General features: G+C 42.7%; 1 protein-coding gene across 2 annotated transcripts in view; it reads right to left on the bottom strand.

The window, feature by feature from the left end:
* Positions 1–19,995, bottom strand: part of Lmcd1 (LIM and cysteine rich domains 1) — a 58,001-nt gene extending 38,006 nt beyond the window's left edge. Inside the window, exon 1 of one of the 2 annotated variants that reach the window (XM_034511814.2) lies at positions 19,815–19,995. In XM_034511814.2, coding sequence (XP_034367705.1) covers positions 19,815–19,856 — 42 coding nt within the window. In that variant the 5' untranslated portion in view covers positions 19,857–19,995. The remainder of the gene's footprint in view (positions 1–19,814) is intronic. The other variant, XM_034511815.2, reaches the window with a different exon arrangement.
* Positions 19,996–20,408: the final 413 nt, after the last annotated feature.

The following is a 20,408-nucleotide window of genomic DNA, read 5'->3' as shown; positions in this document are numbered from 1 at the left end:
AACTGCTACATCTCTACCCCCAAATCCCCTAGAGGACTTTTTTTTTTTTTTTTCTTAAAGACAAGATTTTATACTATAGCCTGTAGCCAGCCTAGCCTGAAATTTATGTTAATCTTCTTGTTTCAGTGAACAAGATGACAGGTATGATCTACCATACCCCACTTGAGAGTTTGTTGCTGTTTAGGGAAGTGCTGAGGATTTGAACCCAGAGCCACATGTAAGCTAGGCAATCCTTCTACCAGGGATCTACAACCCTAATCTACACCCTGGCGTTTTCTAGTGGATCTTTGGAGACACTTCCATTCCCACAGGGTGGGCACTGGCTATGGAGGGGACTCATGGAGATGGAAGCTAACTTGCCACTTCTGATCAATGCCCAAGTGCTTCCTCCTCCAACACAGCCCTTTCCGAGGATCCTTTTTTCTTCCTTGGTTATGACCTGTAGTTTTGGGGGCAAACAGAGCACAGCTATACAACCCTCACTATGAACCGGAAGTTATCTGATTCCCTTGAGACTCTTATCCAAGTAGCTTGGGGGAAGTGAAGAGAAGCAAAAATAAGGTCTTTTTATGGAATCCCTTCCTCCCCCACACCCGCACTTCCTAAATGAGAACACGCTGCTGGTGTTCCCGGGCCTGATGTCTTCAGGTTACGCACGGAGTCTAATTCATTTCACGGTTCTTAGATTTCATCTGTTCATAAACTTTGTTTCCAATGTAAACTATAGTTTTAAGATTATACCTGCTCATTATACCTTCCAGTTTGGTGAAACGCTTGTGAATTCAGTACTGTGCCATCTTACAAATATAATTCTAGAAGAATATAAGTGTGTGTGTGTGTGTGAGTGTGTGTGTTGTATGTGTGTGTGTTTTCTAATTTTCAGAGCAACATGCTTCTTTTTGGCATTAGCTTAGGAAAGGGGGAGCTGGAGAAAATCAAACAAGAAGGTTTTAAATCCTGTCTGTTTGAATCTTAATATCTTGAAAGGAAACATGCTGTCTAAATGCATTTTGTGTCCCAGTTATTAAAAGTCCACAGGCTTCATTATACAAATGCCTCCTGCAAGAAACACCCAGCTTAAATTGTAGGCTAGTTCATTGACAATGGAAGCACATGCAGACATGTGTACATGTGTGCAGATACACACACACACAGACACACAGACACACACACACACACACACACAGAGAGAGAGAGAGAGAGAGAGAGAGAGAGAGAGAGAGAGAGACAGAGAGACAGAGAGAGAGACAGAGAGAGAGACAGGGACAGAGACAGAGAGGAGAGAGACAGAAACAGAGATGCTTAACTCAAGGTCAATGCCTCACTGACAAAATAACAGCATTTCAGTACACTGCTTTTAGTGAGGTGTTTTTCTGGTTTCAAAGGGCGCCCTTCTCATAAATGCCTCCTCTTCTCTTTGCTGATATATTTTTTAAATGAACATTAAATACAGCTTTTTGAGCCAAAACATTTCTTCTTCCCTTGACTTCCTCACTGCATAATGGCCTAGTTATACACTAGGAAGAGCTGGCTTCTGTTTGTGAGAAAGCCATAGATACTTGAGCTACAAGGACCTTAAGGAGTTAATAGGTCAATTTTTTCTAAGCCAAGTTTTATTTTTTATTTATTTATTTTTTTTATTTTTATTTTTTTGGTTTTTTGAGACAGGGTTTCTCTGTGTAGCCCTGGCTGTCCTGGAACTCACTCTGTAGACCAGGCTGGCCTCGAACTCAGAAATCCGCCCGCCTCTGCCTCTGTTGGGATTAAAGGCGTGCACTACCATTGCCCAGCCTAAGCCAAGTTTTATAAAACAGAAATTAGACCAAAGCATGGTGTCTCATGCCTATAATCCTGCACTGAGAAGGCACAGGCAGATGGATCTGAGTTTGACACCAGCCTGGTATACATGGGGAGAGGGCCCATCTATGTTTCAAACAAATAAAAGCTAAAGAGATGGCTTAGTGGGTAAAAGCGTTTGTCACACAAATGTTCTAACCTGAGTTAGATTCTTAGAATCTCTGATGGAAGGAGAAACCAACTCTCAAAAGTCTTCCTCTGCCTCCCATAAGTGGGCTGGAGCATGTGCATTCTTGTATACACACACACACACACACACACACACACACACACACACACACACCCCACAACCACCAACACACCGCATACACACTAATAGAGATAAATAAAAATAAGTAAAAAATAAAAACAGAGAAAAAAGCCAACCACCCAAACAACCAAGAAACAAATATTAGGTGGCCGTTCACTTGCAAATAACTCACTGTGGAGGCTTCACCTTTGAAGCTCACTAGACAGGACTCAAGTGACAAACCAAAACTATAGTTATAGAGCCCAAGGTAGTTTGCAGAAAGTGTCATGTACAACTGTTACATGCTCTTGGAGAATTTAACTTTTGCTTCTTCTTTATAGTACCCATCACGGTGGGCCTAATTTCCTGCCCACTGTGATGATCTTTAGCAATGCCTTCTCCTAGATTGCAAGTTTTAAGAGGGCAGACTCCCTGGAGTTTGTTTATTTTCTACAGCCAGCCCCCAGAACAATGTTGTGTATACAGTAGCTCCTTAAAACACACATTGGTTTAGAGAGTCCCTTTGGTAGCACTCTCAGCTTTTGCCTTCTTTCTATACTTCTTGGCACTCAAAGCTAATAGATGAGCTGACCCTGGACTATGGTGTTAGACAGTTCCCTTCTGAGCCCTGGTGAGCTGTCCCTTCTCCCAGGTTGTTCCACCAGCCTTTCTCTCCTAAGTGGTTTCATCTCTCCTGTGAAGCTTTTACCTCTAACCTCCTCAGCTGTTGGACTCTGAGTACAGACAAATGGAACTGACCTTTATCTTCTTTGAAACCAGATCCCCATTTATGGTGTCTCCATCTGTCTAGGTACCTGGGTCTAGTGCCAAATCCTAGCCATCCACTCAAGGCCAGTCAACTTGGAAAGAACTGCTCTCCTTGTTTCGGAGTTGGAAATTTCCTTACAGAGTGGTCCATTCTACCTCATGCCATTGCTTGCATGCACATACCCAGGCCTTAAGAGATGCTGCCTGGACAGGAAGGCTCATTCCTTTGCTGTCTTCTGGAAAGTGACTCATAGGAGAGGGAAGAGGGGAGCACATTTCTGTAGTGAGACTCTGTTCCAGGCTTTTCCATGAAATAAAATATATACAAGTACCAGGAAATTGTGAAACCCTAGGCCAATCCATGAGCTTTGTTAAGCTGTGCAGACTTTCCCTGGCATTGCTGGTCTTGGCGTGTCAGGTTGGAATATTTCTTTACCCACTCCTGCTGCTGGTTACTCACAGAGTGCTGGAGAAGTTCTGTGCATGTTGGAGCTTGTGGCATTCAACATAAACCCTGGAATCTATTAATGCCACCTACATAACTCCAGCAAGCACTTGCTGCCCTTTTGATCTCAGATTTTTCCATTTTAATTATACTTTCATATTTTTGGACACAGGGTCTCATATATCACAGACTGGCTCTGTAGCTGTTGGTGACCATGGACTTTAGACCCTCTTCACCTCCTGGATGCTGGGATTACAGGTCTGCACTACCATATTCAGCTTTATTATATGTTTTGTGTAATAGTGTTGAGAATAAAACCTAGGACCATCCATGTCATGCAACCCCTACTACTGAACTAATCCCCGGTCCTTTTCATCTTTAAAAGTGAATTATCTTTATCAGCTCTATGGGGTGGATGTTAAGAATTACATATGATAATACATGTAAGATGTTTTGGAAAACACAAAGTGTTTTGGAGATCAGGGAGAAATCAAACATCAGCTGTTTACAGAACCCCGTCTTCCTTCTTTGTGGACTTTGGTATTCTACATACCATCTGTGTGACTATCTACTTATTTATAGTTGCACAAATCACTTCTTGAAAACTTGTTTCTTGAAAAATAACTTTACCCATGAAGTGTATTTAAAATAGAAAGCAGCCATAGACATAGCAAATGGAAGCTGGTGAGCAGGTTCAGTGGGGAAAAGCACTGGCTGCTCTTCTACAAGACCCGAGTTTGTTTCCTAGAACCTACATGGTGGCTCGCAACCATCTGTAACGCCACTTCTCGGGAACCCAAATCTCTTTTCCGGCCCCCAGTGGATGCCAAGCATGCAATGATATTCAGACATGCAGGTAGATAAACTACTCATATACACAAAAATTAAAAATAGGCAAATCTCTTAAAAATACAGCAAATAATGAAACAGCTTCATTAAATTCTGATTATACGCAATTACCTTCTGAACACTTTGGGTCTATGTGCTGTGACTTTATCATAGATCTGGGTAAGTGTTTGAGAAGTCAGACATTTTAGTACTGGAAGGAGATTTTCTCCCTGATAGACTCAGAAGGATTTGAGATCTGAAAAGGGAGGTAGGTTCTGGCCAATATTCATGTCTGTGTATTGACTGAATTCAATCCATGACCAAATTTATGACCTAGACTTCAGAACTTTGAAAGCACTAGAAAAGGAGGGAAGACCTAGAGTTGAATTTCCTGTCCTTAACCTTCATCAATGATTGAGTCTACAACTGAAGTAAGTGTTTCACCCTCTGAGCCTGACATTACCCTCTGTAAAAGCCAGTTCTTATAAAAAATAAGGGAAACTATGGCCTGTACAAAGGATGTCCCACTGCCTGCGCTGCACGTGAGGTCAAGAGACTTTATGCAAGAACAAGGGCTCTAGTTCAGCCTTTTACATGGATAGGAGGACAGGGTTGAGGAGCCTGGGCTCTGAGGAATAGGCTATGGCTGATAATTAACTAAGAAGATGGTTTGGTGACAGTTCTTTACTAGAAGGACAAGAGGGCTCTTGCCTAGATTATGGGGGTCCTAAAGTACAAAATGTAGGAGAAAAATAAGACAATGAAAGTAGTTACTTGTAGCATATAAAGTTTTTGGTATGTGTGTGTGATGGGTGTTTATGGATGTGTACGTGTGTGTGTGTGTGTGTGTGTGTGTGTGTGTGTGTGTGTGTGTGAGAGAGAGAGAGAGAGAGAGAGAGAGAGAGAGAGAGAGAGAGAGAGAGAGAGAGAGAGAACAGAGGACAGAGGATACCAATCTTACGGCATCATTTCTCAAGTACAGTCCACCTTATGTTTTAGATGGGGGTCTCTCATTAGCCCCCAACTTTCCAAGTAGGCTAGGCTAGCTTGCCAGCAAGCCCCAGTTGTTTCTACCTCCCCGGTATAGGGATTATAAGAGCATACCAACATGCCTGGTTCTTATTTTTTTTAAAAGCATGGGTTCTGCATATTGAACTCAGGCTCTCATGCTTGTACCACACCAGATGAGTGATCGCCGCACCCCACACTTTTTAAAGTAATATTTAAAAAAACATCAACTGGCAGAGCAATTTCACCCAGCAAAAATTTTAATAGAGTTATCCATGCTTTTAAAATACTATCCACCATGGTCAGTGTGGTATTGAAGGCTTGGCTAAAGATATAAAGCACTAAGCCGCGTTGATACTAAGTATTTTTTTTTTTTTTTGTTTTAAGGATGGAATGCCAGCTCAGAGTCTTCATGATAAAAAGAAATACTATGGTCCAGAGCCTTCTTAACATCTCCTGTACTTCAAAGACTCTGCAACTGGCAGTGATTCTAATGTTTCCCTAGGCTTGGTCAAGGTGGCTACAGAAAGACAAACGTCCACAAATCCTCACAGATGGAAGTTTTCCACTGTCCTATTTTGGTATAAACATTCATCAAGGGCTAGAAAATTAAACTAGATATGGGTCTGAGCTAGAAGTGGCTTGGCCTCAGTTTCAGCCAGCTTTCAGTCATCCCTCAGGAGGGCCAGATCTGAGACTGCTGTTGTTTGGGGACCAGGGCCAACTGTCTCCCCAGCCTATGGAACCCCTTGGTTTGTTCTCAGGGAATGTTTGGCTGGAGAGCGGGGGACTGCTGGATTCCCAGGAAGGCCTGGGTTGGTTCTTTGGAAACCTGAAATATATGAAGGTGTGGTTCATCTGCACCCTGCAGCGATTGCTTTGGAAGAGAAGTTTGAGGGAAGACAGTCAGACTTCTGACACATTCATCAAAAATTCTGAGTTTGGTTTGGTGTGCCTCTCACTTTAGTTTTCTTTAGGTCTTGGGTACCACTGAGGGCAGACATCAAGATGTCTGTCTCCCTCTACCCCTGTATCTCACTCCTTTGTCGGCTCTGGTTTTGCCTTATCAATGTAAGGGCCTATGAGTCAACAGCACAGTCTCATGAGCCCCGACGAGGAAAAGAAGGAAGTGGTCTTCTCTTCCACATCTGTATCATACCATCCATCTTTATGTTCTAGTTTCCTTCTTATTATCTTCTCGGAAATGACTGTGTCTGTCAGGAGAGGGGGCAGCGCTGCTATTCCCTTACTCTATTAATCTCTGTCTTTTTCTTAGTTCCTGCTTGCCTTACTCTCTCTTTTCCATCTACCACACTGCTGAGCCCTTCCTGTGTAATCTCAATAACAAGGAGCACACAGCAGAAAATGAGGTGGAGAGTTTCAGCACAAACAGGATATTGTGGTGCGGAATTAAAGCAAGCAAGACAACAATGGCAGATGTCCCTGGACCACTCTGAAGGTAACACATGTGCTCGGTAGGAAAGCAGATGGGTTTTAGGAGTTCAGAAGACAAAGGGCCTGTTCTGAATTGCAGGCATCATGGGAAATGAGTGTATGGAGAATAAGGCCTTCTCTGCAAGTAGGGGTGTGTGCAAGAAAGTTCTGTTTGGGGAACCAGGGGCAGACCACTCAGAGGAGGCTGGATGCTGTCAGGCACATGACTGAAGAGGGACAATCAGAGAAATGGTAATTCTGTCTTAAAAGAAGGGAGCTCTAAAAGCCCCAGCAGCAGCTCCTTGAGACAGACTTCTTTATAATGTGTCATCCACCAGGCTGCTACAAGAACGTAGTCTTAGCCCCACTGTCCCCTGATCATCTATTCACAGATCCATCTTCTTTATTCTTAAATATTGTGTCTTCAAACCTTCAGCAGAACTTCAAAGTAAAATTTATACAGAACTTTCCCATGTTGTTATCTGGATGCATGATATACATTCATGTGTGTGCACGTGTGTTTACCACGGCGTGCATGTGGATGTCTGAGGGCAGCCTTGGGTATTGATCTTCACCTTTCACCTTTGAAACAGAGCCTCCTGCTGGTCACTGCTGCATTTGCTAGACTAGTTGGGCAGCAAGCTTCTGGTTCTCCTGGATCCAACGCCCACCTTCCAGAAGAATCACAGTGATTGCAGATGTATGTGTTACTGTGCCTGGTTTTAGAGGTTACAAATATTCAAAAATCTCAAGTATTCCCTTGATTACTTTATATGTGTATTTCCCAGAACCACTATCAGATAAAATACAGAAACCCTACATTCCACAAAGTTCCCAAAGTTCTCCTTTCTTGGCAATAACCACTTTTTAGAAAGATAGCTACTATTCTGTCTTCTATCCTTGTAGACTTCTTTCCACTCTGTTCAGAACATTATGCAGGAGAAATTCTATGATATTATATAATTTTGCTTCTTAATTCCTCTATTCAAAATGTTTAGGACTGACCAGGTGGTTGCATACATTAAATTAAAAAAAATGTAGCTTTTTTTTCTCTAAATATCCTTTCTCATGTTGATGAGGATTTGAATTGCTTATAATCAAGGGCTGTTGTAGATAAAAATCATTCCAGACACTCTTGTCTAAGTGTTTATGGTGAATACCCATGGTCCTTTCTCTTGGACATATACATAAGAGTAAAACTGTTATAGGGTAGACAGATATTAAACCCCATGAGAAGCTACCAGCAGCTTCTAGTTGTAGCATCATTTTATATTCTCCCCAGCAATGTCATGTGACTTCTAGTTGCTTCACTTCTTTCCCAGACTTGGTAATGTCTATCTTAATTCTAGCATTCCACTGAGTATCCAACAATCTCATTATGCTTTTACTCTGTTTTTCTTGGCGAAATAATGATGTCAACCCCCCTTGTCTGCACATACAAGCAATTTAGGCCTTTTTTTTTGTGATGTACCTGATCCAGCCTTCATTTTTAGGGACTGGAGATATGGCTTAGTGATTTAGAGCACTTGTGGCTATTACAGAGGACCCAGGCTCAGGTCTCAGGACTTACATGGTAACTCCACAACTATTTGGAACTCTAGCTCCAGGAGATATGATGCCCTCTTCTAGTCTCTGCAAGCATCTGCACGTGCATGACACAACACTGATATGCAGGTACCCATAAACATGTTTAAGTAAAATTGTTTTTTAAAGTTGGTCATTAAGAATCAGTTTGTGGAAGATAGCTATATATTCTGGATACAACTCTTTATCAAAAGGATCTGTGTGTACAACACTTGGAAAACTTTCTCTTTGTGGACATACTTTAGCCTTTTGGTACTGTCTTTTAGTGAAAGCGAGGTAATCTTGACAAATAGCTCTCTCATTTATTCATTGCATACTCCTTCCAGATGAGAAGTCACAGAGGTACCATCTTGATCATGGTGTCATTGTTCTAAGCATTTCAGATGGCAATAAACTAGGACTACTCTGCAATTAAGAAGTATGATGGCCAGGTTGGGATGACGTTTACTCTGCAAGCATGAAGTTTTGATTCCTAGTACACACATAAAAAATCTGGGCTTGGTGGTAGATGCTTCTCAGCACTGGGAAAATGGAGACAGTGCTCACTGCCCTACATGTGCATACATATATATATGCACACACACATACATACACATACACACACACACACACACACACACACACACACACACACACACACACACACACACGCAGCCCACCACATACACTCATGCACAAATTTGAACACATACTTGAATAAACACAGACTTGAACACACACACACACAAGAACACACATACAATCCAGAAAACCCCTGTACTATTGCTACTACTATGTTTTAATAAGATTTCTTCTTTTCTTCCTCAGTCTTCTTAGATTTTGTATACATAGCTTCCCTACCTTTGTGTTAAACTGAGAGCATCAGTGCTGAGTTTTCTTAAGTATTACCCAAGAGTGTGGGAGGTTTTCCCTTAGTAAGTCCCTGGCACCTATCGTCCTCTATCTAACTTTTCCATCATAAAAGTCCTTTTCCAAGAACAGGATTGCTGGTGGTATATCAGTACATGAGGATGGATGGAGAGAATATCCTTCCCACACAGAGAAATGATACAACTCACAAAAGTGGTCCCTGGACCAAACTTAAAGGAAGTCTGGGGCCCATCTCCCTTAGCTGAGGACTTTTGCTAGGGCTCTGAGAACTGGGAAGTGACCCTGGAAATGGAAGTCTCAGCTTTCCACCTGACCAGTGTGGAAAACTGGTCAGAAGAACTGGAAACGAACTCTCGGGAAACAATTGGCCATTCGGTCTTGAGCTGACCATGGAAGCAAAGAGAGCTGCTGGGGAAAAGCTGCAGAGACAGAGATTCTAGCTCAAGACAAGGAAGAACTATTTAAGGATGTGAGATGTTAACAAACAAACAAACGAACAAACAAACAAACAAACACAAAACCAGATCTACTCAGGAGGCGACAATATTCTTATCACTGCTCACTTCATTCTGTATTGAAGGTTATGGCCATGAAGGTTAGGGAAAAAAAAGTGTTTTGTTTTTGAAGCAGCGTTTTATGTAGCCCAGGTTGACCTCAAACTTGCTATTTAGTTGGACTTTTATTTCTACCACCTGAGCCACCACACCTGGTTGATGCAGTGCTAGGAATAGAACCCAGGGCTTTATGAATGCAAAGCAATCATATGGCCAACTGAGCCACACTCCTAAATGCTATGGTACCTGATTTCTCTGTGTCCTCTTCCTCCTCCTTGTCTCAGTGCTGGGGATGAGCCCAGGGCCTTGTCCATGCTAGATAACTACTCTCTCACTGAGCTACATTCCTGACCTATTAGCACATCTACCAAGTAGCCTTGGGACCTTGAACAAGTCATTTGGCCATGCTGGGTCTGTGACCTTGCCCATTCAACATGAAAGCTGAGACTCTCTAGGGACTTTCCTATCCTTCAAACATTAATTTTAATTGTTTAAGAGCAGAGCACAAGCATTATTCAAATAAGAATGCAGTGATTTCCCCTGTGATGGTCCTAACTCTGGGTCCTAGGAAAGGGAAAGGTGAAGGCAGTTATGAAAATCCTAATTAGCTGCAAATCTTATTCTGGAGCTGTGTTTTCCTCCGGGCTGTTGGGGCCTGCTGGCTGTGTGGGAGGATAGATGAGTTTCTCCATTAAATCTTACCCTTTCTTCAAGTCCTTGCAAATCTAGCTATGATGACAGTGTTTTCATTTTCCACAAAACTTGGCAGCAAATCGTTTGAAGGTTTCCCCCCCAGGTCTTATAATCACAGAACACTGCATGTAACTAACAAAAATTAGGAACAATCAACCTAGTGACTTTTTTTTTTTTTTTTTTTTTTTTATATTTAAGCCTTGTAAATTTCATTTGGCTATACCTCCTGCCCTGAAATGCTTTAAGAAAGAATCCAGATTTTCAGAGCCTGTTGGAAATCTGAAGGAGGAACTATGTGAAAGAAATCCCTCTGATGGAAGATTCTGAGTCTTAAGGACCAAGGCTCTGCCTCTTAGAAGGCTGATGTCATCGGCTTGGTGCATCAAGACAGTTTGCTCCATTGCCATTGTGGCCCATCCAAAATATCCCACCAGCCCAGAGGATCTTCACTGAGGAAAAGGAACAAGCTTTCAGATAACAGCTGGAATGGAGGCCTACACTGGCATGTTTGTCTGTGTAGTATGAAACAGCTGACATCCCTAAGATAGACAGCAAGTGTGACGGGGAATATGAGTATCAGATATAGAAGGCACAAAGTGGGACAATGACCTGGTCCTTGTCTGTCCTCATCTTTCAACACACAACTCATGTTGCCTTCTGGGGGAGGTTTCCCTGACATCCCGAGGAAGATTAAGTACTTCCTTTCCTGATCTTCCTCAGCGTCGTTTTTGAACCTCTAGTCAAGACACTGCTGGCCAAGTACAAGAATTTAGTCTTCTTTTCGCAGATAAATCCAACATGGGTAGGAGAGTTTCACTGACATAGTATGTTGTCGTCTATCCAAAACTTCCATTTTTGCAATTCGTCTAATGGTGATGAAAGCTACATTTAACACAATACTTATATGTCAAGTGTTATGCTAAGGATTCAATAGATTATTCTAGTAAGTATAAGAATTCTAGGTACATTTTCTGCAAGAAACTGAGGCCCCTTTTTAAAATGACTTACTCAAGATGATAGAAAATGAGTAGAGGGGCTCAATTTGAGTCTAGTTTGTCTGCTTTAGCAGCCTCAGATATTCATCACCATTCATATGTAAATATATGCATATACATATGTGTATCTCTGTGCATATGCATATGGTATATGTGTGTAATACTGTTAAAAGCTTTCTTCATGATGGGTACGGACCTCCTGGCTGTCTGATAGGAAAGCACCTCAGAATAATATTTTAAATGCCTAAATTAAAATCCCAAAGGAAACCATTATTGAAATGATATAAACACATAAATTCAGAGATGTGGTTTAGTAATATGAGAGCTTTTAAAAAAATAATTGCTAGTAAATAATGGTGTCTATCATCACTATCTTTTCAGAGCAAGGGTGAATATAAATGCCATGTCCAAATTCAACATAGCTAAATAATTACTGATATCCATTGGAATTCCAGGGCCTTTGTCTCTGTTCCTAATAGAGGAAGTCCTACCTTTTAATGAGAGATTAGAGATATAAAGGTGAATAGTTTTGCTCACTAAGTTGCCTGGTAACCCAGTTGTAGTGGCATAGTTCTCATTACCAACCACACTCTCTAAGGATTGAGGGGTATAGTTCAGTGGTAGAAGGCTTGTACAGAAAGCTCAGGACCCTGGATCTTATCCTTAGAACTGAAACAATAAAAGTAAAATGTACATGCTTTGTCCCAGCCTAGTGACACACACTCAAAATCCTGGAACTTGGAGGAACGTGAAAGACTGAGGCAGGAAAAATCATGAGTCAATATTAGCCTCAGCTCCACAGTGAGATCCCACCTCAACAAAGAAAAAGATAAGTACCCTTGTCTGCATATATCAGTAATATTTCGAAAGGACCTCCCTTACACAATTTCCTACCCACTGTCCCTCTCATTAGAGTCAAACCTCTGAAGTAGACAGCATAGGAAACTTGGGAGGTGGGTGGCTGTCCTCCAGGATATGGACAAAGCTTCCACCTCCTGTCGCCAGCATATTTCTTGAGCCAGTCACCTTGGTAGTGAGCCTCAAGAATCAATAGCTAGAAACACCACTTAGTCATGTGGCCCCAATGGATGCTGTCTTCTTAAGGACAGGTTTCTTAGAGGTCATTACTCAGCCAGTAGCCCTTTCCCTGTTATTTCACTCTTTGGTTTTCCTGAAATTAATACAATGAAAAAAAATACAACCCAGGGTTCAGCAGTCTCTGAGAATATGTACTTAGCACAGACAACTGGTTTACCTTCATATCAGCATTAATGCTAAAACTAGGTGCTGGTTGGACCTGGAAGCTACTTTTTAATTCTGTTTGTCATGGTTGCTAAGAGTCTTGTTTAGGATGTAAAAGGTGGGCAAAGGATTGACATATTCCACTGCCACAGTGAGGCAGTATATCTGGGTTTCTCTGAAGGTATACAGTCTCTGGAGATATGAGGGGGTGTGTGTGTGTGTGTGTGTGTGTGTGTGTGTGTGTGTGTGTATTAGGTAGGAGGTCAAGTAATACGTAAAATCTGGAACACTGACATTGTTGGGCTTTTCTATTACCATATAAAGAATGAATTCCATCAGATTCAAATTTTCAAGGTAGGAGTCGCAGAGCTTTTGTACTCATTGTATGACAAGATGGTGGGTGGAACCTAATAAATGTTAAGTAAATATTTGTTCAGGAAGAAATAAGTGCGTTTCACTTTACTTTATAAGCAAGGTATCTATCTAATGGTAAGTGCCTGGGTAAGATTACAAGGGTGAGGTTGGACGAGGTGAAGGCTGCTTTTGAAAGGCTGGTAATGAGAGATCCAAGATGAGCTGCTGCTATCTCCATGATTTTGCATATGGCGTGGCTTGAACATATTTATGGGTAGATCAAGTTTAGCTACAAAGAGAAGGTCCTGCAATCTGATATCTTAGAAGCAGCCACATGTGATGTAGGCAAACTGAACTTGCTCTTCCAACATTCCAGTGCTTAATGACCTATGAGATTTTTGCTTTGTGCTGCTGAGAAGGAATGCCAATAGCAGCAGGGGGGGCATGTTTATTGCTTATTTTACCTCATTAAACTATCATTTACATGTGAAACCACTATTAGCCTGTGTTCTAAAATGAGGGATCAGAGGTCCAGCAAGGATGAGTAACTTGGCAAAAATTGTGGACCTGGTAAATAACAGAATTAGGTCTTATCTCTAAATCACTATGCTTGCAATATGTGGATTTCTTTCCACCCCTTGTATGCATGTGTTTGTATTTGTATGTGCACATATGTAGAAAGGCAAGAGGAATAGGTGTCTTCTTTAACCACTCTCTGCCGTATTTTATGAGACCAGATCTTTTATTGGGATTAAGAGCTCACCAAGTTGCCTAGGCTGGATGGTCACTAAGTCGAAGAGATCCTCTTGTTTGTGTCTAGGAGAGTTCTAGGATTATAGAAGAGTCCTACCATTTAAGTCTAATCAACTTATTGGCACAATGATTCTTTTGCATTTATCTCCATAGATAATATTTTAAAGTATAGGAGAGAAAACTTTTAATCCATGAGCAAATAATGTGGATTTATAATAGTTACCTGGAGATGGACATCCTTAGTCTTTGTCCTTCAAAATGGAGAATGTCCAAATAGGGCCTTTAATTTTCCACCCTTGAGCAATATTACTTCCTTTTAAAGCATGTCCTGTGGGAGCCTGGTCTGTGGGTATTTTTTTTTTTTTGTCCTGATTCATATATTTCTGGGCAGATCATGAGTCAAGCTGACCAAGCATGTTGAGATGGACATTTCTCAGGGAAGCTTATCCTCACACTAACACTTCCTGGAATCTTTGGATCTAGTATGTATAAGATTTATTTTAAGAATCAGAATAAGGTAATAATGTGATTCCTTGAATGATTTCTGTACCAGATTCTTGCCTATAGGATATGATCAGCCTTCTAGAAAAGCAAGAAGAATATAGAAAGTTTCCATTGTATCCCCAGAAATAGCCTTGACTTGATATAGGTGACAATTCTGGTGGTACTCACATATATCTGAAGACAACAGAATCCTGGTGACATTGGGCAAATGCTGAGAAGTTGCCTCAGACAACTTAATTTCTTAACTACTTAATTTCCATGTAAAACTTACAGTAATAGTCATCCCCTTTCTCCTCCAGACTTGTGCTCTGAACAGATGACCTTGGGCTTTGTGTTCTGAGAGATCTGGTTTTGACTTCTTAGCCTGTCATGTTAGGCAAACATTTAAACTTGAAGTCTAAATTTCTTCATATGTGGATAGACACTGCTGTCTTCTTTTGGTGGTTCTGAAGGCTAATATCATAATGATGTCAGAGCATACGTTAGGCACCCTGAGTATCCTGGAGGGATGTTTACCCTTTCCTTCTTTGGTCTTTTCCCCAAACTTGTCAATCCTAACAGAAAACAGATAAGTGCGGGGGGCGGGGGGAGGAAGCCAAACAGTTAATAATAGTAAGAACAAATAAAAGTCCTTTAGAGATAGAAAAACAAAAGCAAACAGGTTCATTCTTCATGTAAAAGTAGACTCCAGATACAATGTTAATGTGAAAATTTTATATAGCTTTGGGATTGCATTGTCATTTCTGATTTTATAAAAGTCAGGATCTGGGATGATAAAGTGGCTCAGTGGGTAAAGGAGCTTGCTGTCAAGCCAGATGACCTGTGTTTGATCCCCAGAACTGACAGAACTGACAGGTACCCTTTCTCTCTCTCTCTCTCTCTCTCTCTCTCTCTCTCTCTCTCTCTCTCTCACACACACACACACACTCTAAATAAATAAATATGTAAATGTAATAAAAATAAAACACCAAATGTCTGCCTCAAGTATCTAAGCTTAGAAACCAAATATGTGTCAACTATTAAAAAGAATCTTAGTGCCCACGGGCCCCTACTTCACCTTTAGCTCCTAGAGAATTTCCACAGATGGCATTTTCTTGAGCTCCAATAAACTTATGCTGCTGACATATGTGACATCAAGAATGTCTAGGACACCAAAAATGTCCCAAGTGCAGTCAAGGAAGCCCCCTGATCTCGAAGGCATCTCATAGAAGTGGCTTTTGGCCCCACACCTGTTAAGGCGGTGGCAGCTGCTCACCAAATCCTCTTCCTGTATGTCGGGTGGAAGAAGAGGGATAGTTTTAAAGGGAAATAATGAAGAGCAACCATTGTCTCTTCCTCTGGGATGTTCTAGAAGCTGCTGGATAGTTCTGCTTTCCTGAGAATGGAGTGCTAGGTCTATTTCTCCACAACTCCTTGTTTAGGAAGATGATTTGACTTAAAAGAAAGGGCAGCAGATGGAGGGGAAAGGAAACTGGATTTTATCCAACTTGTGCAACTTAGGAAAATGACCTGTACAAAGGCCTTCAACAAATAAATGCCTGGAATCATTATAACAATTATGTTAGTTAATTAATTGGTTCTGCAGTGCTTGGAATAGCATCCAGGGTCTCAAGTGTGCTAGGTAAGTATGCTATCTCTGAGGTACATCTTGAGCCCACCTCAGGCCTTTACTAACTGCAGTGAGTCAACCACCTTTCAGAGAAATGAATGTTTAAATGTTGGATAAGGGGTGGTGAGATAAGAACGCTTCAGGTCTGCTATGAATCATGGCAAATCTCTGTTGCATTATACACAGGCTATTTTGAATATGTGAGTAGGAAAGACAGGGTGATTCTCCTCCCTTGGAATCCAGTCCCAAGCCTCTTCTGGAACACGGTTGGCTCACTATCATCTCCCGAAAGTGCCCAGAGTACAGACATGAAAGAGACACTAAGGAGTTGGGTGGGTGGTCTGGCTCTCTGCTTTGCTGAGTTCGGCTTGTCTTGCCCTGCCTCAGCACCTCTGCAGTCCATATGACTAGGAGATCCTGCTCCCACAGCTGATGGTGGCTCATCCTGTTCTGTGGATTACCTGTGACCTCCTGACTGAGACTGTTCTGACATATCTGCATGTCAAGATGAGTGTCTGCCATAGGCAGAGTAATATTTCTCTAAAAAAGACTTAGATAGAGCTGGGAGAGAACTCAGCAGGTGAAAGCATTTTCTCTGCCAGCTTCACCACCTGAGTTTAACCCTTTGAACCCACAGTGAAGGGAGAACTGACTGCAAGGGTTGTCCCCTCACCTCGCCACATGTGCTGTGGCACACATAGACACAAGCATGCACTCTCACTTCCCTCTCTATTTGAGGACAAGTTGCCTTTTACACTTATGGGCATGCCTTTATCTGATCTAGTCCATTTGAAAACCCTACAAGGGGCTCCTGGCCATCAGGGGATCCTTTAGAGCTTATAAGCTTCTAGATATGTTTTCAGCAAACTCTGGTCAGTAGTTTGACTCTTCCAAGCCCCAGCTTTCACATCTAAAAAGTAAGAAAAAAGTTCCACCATGCCCCCAACTCTCTCTATATCCCTGTGTGTGTGTGTGTGTGTGTGTGTGTGTGTGTGTGTGTGTGTGTGTGTACTCCTTACTGACTGACCATCCAAGTTCAGAGGGAGAGACCTGGTTCTACATAAGCATACTTCCTATGTGTTGGATGAGAATGAAAGCAAGGCCATTGCTTTTTGCCTAAGCTTATTAAGGGATGCCGGGCACAGCTAGCTTAGACATAGCTGAATGCAAGTTGGTTACTATTTATTTGGAACAGTAAAATTAAAAAGTGTATTATCTGTATCCATATACCATCAAAATGTATATAACCACCAAACATACTAATGGCTCCTAGTGTGGGTGCTAAAGGTTGAATTCAAGTCTTTAGGATTGTGTAGAAAACACTTTCCCAGTTCGACTAAGGGCTGATTTTCACCAAGTGCTCATATGCTGAGCTTTTAATATACATCATCTTGCTGAGTATCCCAGGGACTGTGAGAAGTTAACGCCACTATTGCCTCTTCAGTTTTCAGAAGCTTCTGGGACACCAACATAGAAGTTAGTTTCCTTGCCCCAGTGTCTGGATAGTAAGTGGTGGAGCTGAGATTTGAACTCAGATCTGATGCTAAAGGCTGTAGCAGTAAACAGAATTTTTAATAAGCATCTGAAGGACAGATTTATTCTGGTGATTGGTTCCACCTAGAGACAGGCATTTGGTCTTCTTTGTTGCCAAAGAATGTTGGCGATTTCACTACACTCAGGGACCTTCCTGTCCTGGGGAATAATCTCCTTTCCCAAAAGAAAAGCAAATGGTGGCTCAAGAGCAGTCAGTGCCTGGCAACTGTTCCCCGCCCTCTGTCCCTGTGGACAAAAGCATTGGTCCCACAGCAAGGGAAAGGCTGTCAGTCTGGGCTCAGTCACATGATCTCCAAGGCTACTCTAGTTTGGGATTTTGTATTTTCTCTTGAAGACCGTTTTATGACTTCCTAGCTACTGGAGATTCCCACCCCTCCCAACTCTTGGGGGACAGGGCAATGAGGACACTGTGAGATCCATGTTAAGCCCTTTCACAATTTGTAAATAGGTCTTTAGCAGTCTGAAACTGGTTTAGAATGTCTAAGTGCGATTATGTTCCCTGAAGTCAAATGTTATAACCCCCCATGACTGCTGATTTTAAAAGTAAATATGCAATAAACTCTTTTAGTCTTTGATAGGACACAGTGTTCATCACCATTGTACCATTTGGTAGGGCCTTCTTGGGTTCCCTTCCCTTCCCTCTACTCTTTAGGTTAAAGACACTGGTTAATCCACCCCCTTGGTGATCTTCTCCAGTGGTTGAAATTCCAAGAGGTAAAAAAATACCCACCCTTTCATCTTTGCCCACTTCATTCTTTCTCTAAGCCTGTAATTGGATCTAAATGGAAAATAAAACCCTCGCAGGCCAAGGAAGTTGGCAACAGACGGTGACGTGAAGAGGAACATGTTCCATCTCTAATCCAGAGACTCACACCCTCCTATGTAAGGGACAATGAAAACAAGGCTTTCTCCTAGCATGGCCTGGGCTCTTGATGAAGGGGAGGGATCTTTATAGACTTCATCTTACATTCTAAGATGTCAACCAGCTTATAGCAACACATTCTCAAATCATTTGACCCATCTGAGGACAGTGAAATACTGTCACCATCCCTAAATTCTGCTAGTTTGACTGAATTTGGGGCAGTAGTCCAAAGATACCATACCACAGTGCTACAGACAAAAACATAATCCCACGTGCACCCTAAGCAGTCACTGCGGGCTTAGCTATTCTCCACTTTAGTCGTTGTTTTCTGAGTCTCACTGTGAACATGTGGTATGCATGCTTGACTGAAACAGAGATGAGCAGGAATGAGGTCTGCCCTCAGACACGTGGGGGAAAATGCAGAGCAGAAAGAGTGAAGCCTGCAGATAATTAGAGACTAGCAGGTATCCCCCTCACTAGGGGTCTCAGTGCTCTGTGAATTCTGGAAGAGAGATGACACTTGATTCTGCAAATAGTCTGGTGAATGCATCAGGGAGATGCCCGGGAGTAAGTCCAATTTGATGCCATGTGCAGGAGGAATCACTAGGCTCAGGAGTGGGAGGAGCAGGAGGTCTGGGGTTTCCTCTCTCCCTCCTCTCTCCTACCTCCCTTCTTCCTGCACTCTCCAGTCTCTTTTTCTTTCCTTTCCCTTTCTACCTCCCACAAAAATGTCAGCAAAGGAGAACTTTGCCCTGCAAGATTGGATACTCTGAAAGCATAGCTTAATAATTACTGCTTGGGGTTATTAACTTACACTATCAAGATTGCTATTAAAAGTACTGGTTCTCTCCTCCCTACATCATAGATAGGGGAAGTGCTGCTAAGAATGTGACTTTATCACTGTTGTACAGTTAAAATGTGCCAGACCAAGGGTCAGGGTTTGAACACCTCCATCCCCTGGAGCCACCTCTCTGTGACCCTATACCTCTTATTTCACCGTCTGGGAAGTCACTGCTGCTTTCCTGTCCCCTATGTCTTCTCATAGCCCAGCCTTCTGCTTTCAGGGTGCCTCAGGTAAGCAGGCAGCCTGTGTAGAGCTGTAGGCACAGCTGCTGCCCCTGCCTGCAGCAATTTACCCGTGACCTTCTGGGCTCTGGGCCAGAACTTCTTGAAAGGGAAACGTGCAGACCCTGGGGACAGAAATTAGTTCCCCTGAGCTAGAATGGATTCCATTGCCAACTGCACCAAAAGAAACTATTCTGTGTGCTGGGGAAACCACACCACTCTGGGAAGGTATCGAAGTAGGAGGGGTTGCATCACAATCCCCAACCTTCACTAAAAGCGCATGGGGAGGTGGAGGGTACAGAGAGGGGAAAGCCAGGACATTTCCCATGACCACAAATAAGCGTCTACTCCCCTTAACTTTCAACTTTAATTCACCTTTAATCAGTATTAATAAAGAATTAAGACTCAGTGCAAATACTTTTCTTAACAATGGCTTTAAGAGTGATTTGGGGGATGAGTCTGTCTGCTCAAATAACTATTACCGCCTATTCTGTTTTCTGTGCGCTCTGCGGGTTTGATGCAACCATTAAGGTGTCCCTAGGTACTCAGTGCGTCTGAGAGCAGTGGAACTGAAGGATACAGGAATACAGAGGGATCTCAGCTCACCTTTTGCACTCCAGGGTTGAGGTCCTTAGCCACCTTTGCCATTCTGGGGGTGCAGAAACCACCACCTGGCTTCTCAGATAGGGGCGAGAGGGCGCGCGCAGCGTGGACAGCGCAGCTGAAGGGCCAAGTTCAGGTTCCCCTGCCTGCGGCCAGCGGGCGTCTCTGTGCTCTGAGCGGCGCCGCCGCCCGCTTTAATTGGAGAGCCGGACTCCCTCTAAAAAGTAGCCAGCCAATGAGCGTGGGCTCCCACTCGAGGCCAGCCAATCAGAGCAAAAAGCTGCACCCCTCCCTTAGGGTGGCCTCTGCAGAGAGGCTGAGAACTTGGCTAAACTCTACCCTGACGTCAGTTTAGCCGGCTGCCCTGCCACCTAGGGCTCACATCTGTCCCCTAGGCGGCAGGAATCCCTCCCCACGCCCTTCTCCTTTAAAGGGCAAGGAGCAGAGGGAGGGGCAGAGGAGACCCAGGCAGATCCATTCAGGTCAAAAGAGAGAGCAAATAGGAGAGCCAAGGTATTTTTAGAGAGCTGGGTCCAAAAATAAATGCTGAGCTATGCTCTCTGCCCACCTCTTCCCCCTTTTCCCAGGGGTACGCGA

The sequence above is a fragment of the Arvicanthis niloticus genome, chromosome 9 (assembly GCF_011762505.2).
Source record: "Arvicanthis niloticus isolate mArvNil1 chromosome 9, mArvNil1.pat.X, whole genome shotgun sequence".
In the NCBI taxonomy this organism is placed as follows: domain Eukaryota; kingdom Metazoa; phylum Chordata; class Mammalia; order Rodentia; family Muridae; genus Arvicanthis; species Arvicanthis niloticus.
Note: the sequence above shows the minus strand (reverse complement) of the source record. Positions and strands in the feature narration are given on the sequence as shown.